The sequence below is a fragment of the Limanda limanda genome, chromosome 13, assembly GCF_963576545.1.
Source record: "Limanda limanda chromosome 13, fLimLim1.1, whole genome shotgun sequence".
Classification (NCBI taxonomy): domain Eukaryota; kingdom Metazoa; phylum Chordata; class Actinopteri; order Pleuronectiformes; family Pleuronectidae; genus Limanda; species Limanda limanda.
The window spans coordinates 21,755,209-21,764,025 of NC_083648.1; the positions used below are offsets into that span (position 1 = coordinate 21,755,209).

At 39.8% G+C, this 8,817-nt stretch overlaps 2 protein-coding genes across 2 annotated transcripts; one reads left to right on the top strand and one right to left on the bottom strand.

Annotated features, from left to right (window-relative positions):
* Positions 1-1,309: 1,309 nt before the first annotated feature.
* On the bottom strand, positions 1,310-4,056 carry tmem53 (transmembrane protein 53). The gene is made up of 3 exons (XM_061084401.1): positions 3,863-4,056; positions 3,578-3,681; positions 1,310-2,813 (listed from the first exon to the last, which is right to left on the bottom strand). Exons 1-3 carry the CDS (start codon positions 3,915-3,917, stop codon positions 2,112-2,114), a joined length of 861 nt encoding a protein of 286 aa, XP_060940384.1. The 5' UTR covers positions 3,918-4,056; the 3' UTR covers positions 1,310-2,111.
* A 2,299-nt stretch (positions 4,057-6,355) lies between these two features.
* On the top strand, positions 6,356-8,617 carry LOC133017556 (homeodomain-interacting protein kinase 2-like). The gene is made up of 8 exons (XM_061083665.1): positions 6,356-6,494; positions 6,776-6,945; positions 7,043-7,231; positions 7,510-7,691; positions 7,832-7,955; positions 8,068-8,175; positions 8,255-8,329; positions 8,471-8,617. The coding sequence occupies exons 1-8, from the start codon at positions 6,356-6,358 to the stop codon at positions 8,615-8,617; spliced, it is 1,134 nt and encodes a 377-aa protein (XP_060939648.1).
* The last annotated feature ends 200 nt before the right edge of the window (positions 8,618-8,817 follow it).

Sequence of the window (8,817 nt, forward strand, 5' to 3'; positions counted from 1 at the left end):
TTTTATCTGCCTCTGGGTATGAGATCACATGGAGACTCCTTCACTTGATGTCTTTCTCGCAGTAAGTTTGTGAAGTTTATTACATACAAGTAGTACCGACTGGTCTGAAGGTGAGCAAGATGAAGAAATTAAGTGAAGTTGTATTAAGACTGCGCTCATAAACTGTTACTTTTCCCTGCCCCACTAAAAAAAATAAAAGAAATGTAAGACTCTGGCGCTGTGTTAATTAAGCAGGTATACTTTTGTCTTATGCCCAATTTATTTAATCTCCTAAATTCTTGGGCGTAGGCGTAGTAGGCAGCGCAATGTCGTCAACAACAGAGAGATGATAGTCGTTGGAATTTTCCATGTTGAGTTAATTACTGTAAACTCTGCCTTGGGGGCATGGGGGAGCTTCAGAGCTATTGGATACAGTAAATACCAAGTACACACAACAATCCTTCCATAACTTGATGTCATAAGGACATATAACAAAATTAAAACAGAAACAAAAAATACAAAGCCTATTTTGCTGCATCAAGCTTTTTCTGAGTGACTGAAGACAACTGTTGAAAACAAGTCAGCCAGCAGAGGGCACCATGGCAAGAAAAGGAGGCACAAGGAGGAATATAACTGCAATTTGGACATAATTCCACTCTGTTTGGACAACATGCTTGCTGTACTTTCTAAAGTATGTTTTCCACATACTTCAGAAAGTACAAATCACTCAGCTGCCTGACTGACTCACAAAACCTGTGAATCACTCGGGAGCCAGAACTTAACATCCAATGCAATTGCACAACACTATACATTCAGTAATTCAATGTTTTGAGTTTTGTCACTCGCACATGTGGATCTTGACACCATCTCATCTTATGTCAAACTTTCATTTTTTAACTGTAAAAGAGAAAAAAAAACTATTTCTCCTTGTGTTGATCCTCTTAATTTATGTCTTGCCAACCTAAGCAGGGTTATCTAGTGAGAAACAACACATTTTAATGCAAGTAACTCTGTACATCAGTGTAAGCATCTGTTGTCGCTGACCTCCGCTGTAGTAGTGTTTCCATTATGTGGCTTTTGCATTAGTTTTTCATTTCCACGCATGTGTGGTGACAAACACATAATTTGCTAAACAGCCAATATCAGCTCAATGATTGATGAGACACCAGTCATCATGATTGACAGCGATCTCAAACCTTTTTGCCACCGTTATAAAACCAGTGTTTTGTTTTTTCATAACTGCTGGTGCTTAACTGGTCAAATACTGCCATCACAACTGTCTGATGTCATTTATAGCAAGCAGCTATCCAAAAAAAAAGTAGGTTGACAGTTTTTAATGAGCATTCTGGTTTATTGAAGGCACATCAGTTAAAGAACAGAGGTTGTGCTGGACATATACATTCATCGTCAATCACCTTATCCCTTGAACTATATCAGTTTCGTATCACATATTAAGGGCTGCCTATTCTACAATTTCTGGACCTAAAAATGCACCAGATTGCATTTACTGCTTAAGGCAAACATTTTGATACTTTATTATATTAGGAAAACACATTTTAATGTTTATAAGACGCCTTCATCGTAAGCACTCCTGCAATTTCTTTTCAATGATTATATCCCAAAAAACATTTTAAATCTTATAAATATAAGATACAGATTAATGTTGTCCAATAAACAGTCGTATTAGTTTAGAATCACTACTACTAATCTACAGCTCATCACATTTAACAGCAATATTAAATACCATTTAGATCATCATACTTGAGTCCCAATTTTCCAGTGTATAGAAATTAAGTTTGTATCATCATTTTTACATGTGGTGCATGACAGTAGAGTAGGCTGGGTTCAAACTTTGTGCCAGAGGCATGTGAAAGACAGTGTGTCATAAGGCTGGTTTTCCAGATGTGTCCAAAGCCCAACAAAGCAAGACCACATCTGAGGAACCTTCCCATTATGTGCACTGGGACAGAGAAGCGTTGCCAGGGTCTGATACCAGTTCAGCTCCAATTCCAGCAGTCGTTAAGATATTTTCGTACTTATTCTCGAGCGGACTTTACAGAACCACTGCGAAGGAATTAGGTTGGACTGTTGAGGACAGTTTCAAAGATGGTTCAGCAAACTCCTGTGAGGGTTCATTGATTTTTAACCCGCCGTCTCTTCTTCATCTCGGTCCCGTCTGAGTCCTTCATGCAAGTGGCCAAAAATTCCCGACACTTGAGAGTATACTGCTCGGGAAAATCCCGGAAGTGACCGACATGGGGGCTGGAGACAAAATCAAAGCTGTCCACAGGGACGCCTTTCTGCTTCACGGCTTCCACGAAGACCTCGATGTCCCTGTGCCTGATCACCTGGTCGCCTCTGGAGTACAGGTAGACGTGAGGCCAGGCGGGCGGCTTCTCCTGCACGGCGTCGTAGTGGTTCTTGTGGATGTACTTGGTAATTGGGTAGAGCACGACTCGCAAGAGGAAAACAGTCACTGCAAAAAGCGCTAGGAGGACGTACCGCAGAACAGGACTGATCTTGGGCCCCAAGGTGGCCGTCAGTGCGCGCAGGGCCCCTCGGACATTCACACTCCCTGGGGCGCTGTCCACCACTGCCCCGATCACACACAGGGAGCTGAAGTGCTCGTCGCTGTGCAGCAGCTCCACAATGTAGCGGTACAACATGAAGCCGCCGTTGCTGAACACGTGAAAGCAGATAGGACTGTTCTCCACCTCATAGTCAAAGAGGATCTCCAGCAGCTTCAGGGCAGTGCTGCTCAGCTCCTTGTAGCCAAACGACTCGGAGATGAAGACCGTCTTCAGGGGGGCCGTGTAGCGGATGGTGACACATCCCTGAAGGGGGGGCAGAGAGGAGGAATAGATAGATAGATTACTTTATTCATCCCCCAAGGGAAATTAAGTCGTCATAGCAGCCGGTATATTTGAATACAATAAAATACAAAACAATAGAATAGAATAAAATAAAAAATATTGGAGGTAGAAACAATAAAAACAGAAACACAAGATAAATAGGTAGATAAGGTGCAGTGGCAAGATGATGGTAATAGTACTGATGATATGATGGTAATGTTATTGTTAGACAGTATATAAAGTATACAATATAACATAATATATATACTAGTAATTATACCAATATAATAGCAGTATATAGTAATAATGGCAGCAACAGTTTATATAATAATTGTAAATATAATAATAATAATAATAACATGTACATATGTATAAATATGTGTATATAGACTTATTTATACAAAGAATATACAGAGAGTATGATATAATATATAGTAGAGGTATAAATATAAGTATTTGACTATACAATAGATACTATAATACACTATGAGTGTAAGAATATGTAGACAGTGTGCAAAAGACAATATTAATGTTTAAAATGATATATAATATCAATATGGTTTATATTAACACATATCACATATGATGTGAAGTAAGTGTTCCAGTATATGGAGCGGAGTGTTGTACAGGGTACACAGTGCAAGGAGACAGGTATGGATGACAGGTTAGTGACAGGTTAGTGACAGGTGTCATGCCACACGGCTGCCAACACAGGGAGCAGAGCAGCTTTGCTAACTAGCCTCCACCTGCTCGTTGTAGATGGAGCTGTACTTGGAGAGGTGCTTGTCTTTGCATCCAGCCCAGCCGAGCAGGATCACCACCGGCTCCTTGGTCCCCTGCCAGTGTCTCTCTGAAAAACAACACGCACACACACAAACACAAAAACACACAGCTGTTCGTTATCAAGGCTGTCACCGTGGGCTAAGCTAACGTAAGCTAACAAAAGAGTTAGCAGAGGGTCTGCGTTGACACGGCGCTGTCACGGTGTTAGCACGCTAAGCTAACCGAGGTACAATGAAAGGAGGGCTCACCCGTTGTCGCTGCATCTGGAAACACGATGTTGTAGTCGATTTCCTCGTCAGCCATGTCTGTGCGTGCGAGGGGATCAGCTGCTGCTCCTCTCCGACGTGCGGGTCATTGGGCTGTCAAAGGGAGGAAAGGGAAGAAGAAGAAGGAGAAGCTCCTCACTGCTGGATGGAGGTAACAGCTGAGTGAGCAGCAGAGATATACACCACGACTGTGGAGCCCGGTCACGTGGTCCGTGGTCTACCCACCCCCGGGCTGCATCCCAACAATCTCCTTTTCCTAACCACTATGGAACGGGCTCAAGGGAAGGTGTGAAGGAGACGACGTAAGGAGCGAGGAAAGGAGACACATTGTGCGGAGAAAATCCCAACTTTATTTATAACAGACGATACGCATTAATGCAGAGGTCTCTGTTTTCAGTTCATACAGAGAAACATTTAATCATCACTTACTCACAGGAAATAACAACAAAACAGATTTTATCGAAATAAACTGAAAATAAATAATAAAATAATGTGAGGAATCTTTATGGGGGGAAAAACCTGATATATGTGGAGATAGTGTGTGTCTGTGTCAGATAGGGATAACTTTTATATAAGTATTTAGTTGTAATGATGATGTTTTGACCTATAATGTGTTTTTTATTACGTTTGTTGTTTGTAGTGACTCCAGACTAGGCAGATGTGACAGAGAAGAATCTGAGGATTCACATCAGTTCTGGATCATGTCAGGGGAATAAAACAGCTGTTTAATGTTGCCGCTGCAAAGAATTGTGGGACGGCTTTTCCTTCTTTCCTTTATTAAAGGATGGTCCAATGTTTCCTAAGCTCTAAAGGAGATAAGTTATGAAGCCTTGAATCTCCTTTCATTATCATCCAGGGAATAAACAGCTCTAATTATGGCGGCCGGGGAAATACTTCCAGATCATTTCAATTAGTTAAGAGGGTTTCGAAGCAAAATGGACTTTCCTAACCCAGCCTTGGTCACACTAGCCGCAGCTTTAAAATTGATGTCCGTCTGTTGTTGACGTTACGTTACAGATGCTGTAGAGGGAAAAAAGGCTAAAAATAAATGTTTAAAGTTTAATGTCATTCATTATGTCACAGACAGTGGGGGGCACCATGAACAAGAGTGAGGTTTGAATATTTATTTATTTAAGCCTCGGAAAACACATTGAGGAATAAAACCCTCATTTACAATGGTGCCAAGGGTACAATAAAGAGTTGATACATTGAAGAGTTAATACATTGAATAAATAAGAATTAAATAAATATACATATATATAATATATATATATATACAGTAATACAAGGTATAAAAAAAAAAAAATTTAAAAAAGGAGAAAGTTCTTTGTCACTTTCTAAATGTATAGTTCACCCAAACATTTTAAATCACTTCTTATCTACTCACTACTAAGATGGGGGAGTTGGCGAAGTGTTTGAGTCCACAAAACACTTTCAGGGTTAAACAGCGTTGGAGCCAAATAACGTGCCTCCAAACTGCTTGGGTGGTGTCATGCAAGTGCCAACAAGCCCCGGCATTCAAATTCAACTTGAAACTGGGTCATTTTTCAGTAAAATTTACGTTTCAGGTCCTATGAGAATTCAGTGAAGGTTTTGACTTGTTGTTTGAAAGCAAACAGTGCTTAACAGAATGTATGTTACTGGAGTAGTTTTTTATGATATACTTTTTTACTCTTACTCAAGTACTTATTTTTATGAGTACTTTTACTTCTACTTGAGTCATTATAATTACAAAGTAACAATACTTTTACTTGAGTACATAAATGTAAAAGGTTTCTGTTTACTCTACCCACCACTGCTTGGGTCTGAAGATTGTGTCAGTTGCTTAACAGACCTCTGAAATAGCTGACATGCAATCTATGAATAAAATACCATAATTGTGTCAATCATTTAATCTTATATATAAACCGCATCGAACATATCTAACTGAATTTATTCAAGCTGGAAATTTAAAAAAGAGTCTTACCAAGAGGAGTTCATTCCTGCAGGTATTTATGGTAGTCATACAACTACTAAAATGGTACTTCCGTAGTGCAATTAGTACTGGATCAAAGCCAGTTCTTGTGGTCGCACTTTAATTCATTTCTTACAAGGTGAAGGAAAGTTCATTAAGTAGAAAGACATTACCTACAAGGTTTAACACAAAGAACAGTCTGAAGAGTCTGTACATTAGACTTAATACTAAAGAAGTAACATCAAAGGCATTAGAGTTGACTTGAAAAATCAAAGGCACTGATGTTTAATGAATGAACCGGTGGCTCTCTTTGGTTGGTTGCCACCCACCTGCCAATAAACCAAATGAAGAGATGAACCTTGCTGTCGTCTTGTGTTAAAATTTGCATCAATGATGACTGAAAGTCCGCCTGAAAGTTTGCCTGAAAGTCCGTTGCTGACAGAAAGTCCGCCTGAAAATCCATTGCCGACTTCGAGTCCGTCGGAGACTGAAAGTCCGACTGAAAGTCAGTTGCAGAGTTCATGTACGACTTCAAGTCCATCGCCGACTTCAAGTCCATTGCCAACTTCAAGTCCTTTGCTGACTTCAAGTCCATTGCCGACTTCAAGTCCGCCTTACGGTATGCTGATATAATAGTCAGAAAACACTTTGCTTGTGATTGTGAACCAATCTCAAGATTATAAGGTTACAAAATAAGTATTGTAGTATTTTAGTTGTTATTTTAGTTTAAACAGTGATAGTCAGTTGTCTGTTAACAAAGTTAAAATGTCTGTATATGTGGTTGTGCAGTAAAGCCTTCAGGTGACCCTTGTTGATAAAATGAGATAAAAATCAATCTGCATGTACTGTCTATACGTGCTGTTATGTCGACTGTTGACTGCATCATGCTCTATGTAACATCATAACATCATTTTATGTTAATCTCATCTCGTCCTCTACAGACGACTTCCCTGTGAAGGAAGGTGCCATGCTGGACTGCAGGTACGAGGTAGTATCCTTCATCGGAGAGGGGGTCTATGGAAAAGTTGCCAAGTGTGACGACATTGAAACAAACAAAAGAATAGCCATCAAAATAATCAAATTTGGCAATGAAGAAGAAGCACAGAAAGAGGTAGAGTATAGAATGTAAAGAAATGAAATGAGGACTATGCAGTTTGTCTTTTAGGTGACAGAAAACAGAAAAATCTAATGATTCATTTCTTCCACAGATTCAAATTCTCAAGCAGCTTCAGACACTGGATGACAAAGGCCATTTTGTGAGATGGTATGGCTCATTTTTCCATGAGGATGTCATCTGTCTGAACTTCGAGCTCTTGGACCTCAGCCTGTTTGATTACATGGTGCAGAGAAATTTCGAGTCCATGAGCATGGCTGAGATTCACCCAATTTTGCATCAGGTGTGTTGAAGATGGACATGTACCATGGACTCATGTAGACATCACACTTAAATCATTATCTAAAACATACATTTTTTTCTGTATGTCTTATCTATCTTGAATGTCACTCTTTTTGTCACTATTTTTACTAATTAAAAAACAATGTGTGTGTTAAAATTTCCTCTTAACTATTTCCAGAACCCTCTAGTGTTCAAGTGTCATTTCAATGTACATTTAAAATCTGATTTTGAAAAATAATCCTATGAACTTACACTAACACCTATTTGTGTTTTCTGCAGGTGACCACTGCACTGATGCATTTGGAGATCCTGGAAATCATCCACAGTGACCTGAAACCAGACAACATCATGATTGTGGATCGCAGGCAGCAGCCACTGAAAGTCAAGCTGATTGACTTCGGTCTGGCTCACCGTGTGTCCGACGTTGAAGCAATCAAATGTGTGCAGGCTCTGTGGTTCAGGTAGTCAAAACAAGTCTGGTATCCAAAAGGAGAAGCCTGTATCTGTATAGACAAAAATAAGATTAAACAGCAGGACAGAAGTGAGATTTCAGTTTTTCTACTTAACTTTTAACTTTATTATTTCTTCTGTCTTGTCTCAGGGCTCCAGAGGTCATTCTTGGTATCTCATACAAGAATTCAATAGATGTGTGGTCGCTGGCTCTCATTGTAGCAGAACTTGCTGTGGCCTTCCCTATCTTTCCAGCGATAGATGAACAGCACATAGTAAGTATCATCCTCACAGAGCGCAAATCGTCTCAGCATCCTGGATTTGGTCATCAACAGTGTTTTTGTGAGCTAGAGATCTGCTCCTAATTCAGATCATATATTTTTCCAGATGAAGTTCATTGTGAACACACTGGGTCAGCCACCAGATGATCTGCTTAACGCTGGAGTGTTCAGCAACACGTTCTTTAATTCTCAGGAGGGAATATGGGAACTGATGGTATGCATCCATCCATCCGTCTATCCATCCATCCATCAATCAGGATAATTTTTTTAACTGAAAAATTGTCTCTTTGTAGGCTCTAGAAGAGGTCGATGATCCTGAGGAAGTCAACGATACGAGATGTTTTAACTCTCTACAGGACTTGGAGAAGGTGTGTGGCTTAATCAGTCAATCTTTAATGTTATTACATGAACGTCTTCTATGGATGCCATGGGACATTTTTTCTTTGACTACATTTCCATAATCTAATAAGGCTATAATAATAATAATATTCTGAACATTGTTGTTCCAGTTGATTTTTTGGGAACATCACACTGAGGAGGACGAGGTTCGAGACTTTGTGGACGTCCTGAAAAAGATGCTGCATTTGGACCAAAATCAACGAATAAAACCTTGTGAAATGCTGGAGCATCCGTTCCTCTCTGTTGGAGCCCACTAACACCCAGCAGCCTACCAAGTTCATGGCTCTTGAGAAAGCTGATAGATCAATTCTCTGAAGTAAAAGAAAGTTTCTTTGTGCTTTCAAGAAGTTGTACTTGAGAAAAAGTAGAAGAAGAAGAAGAAATAGGACTATAAAAACAAGGCTTTCAGTGTCAACAGCTTTTTCAACACCGTCGAGAACACTTTCTGTTCCTGTTT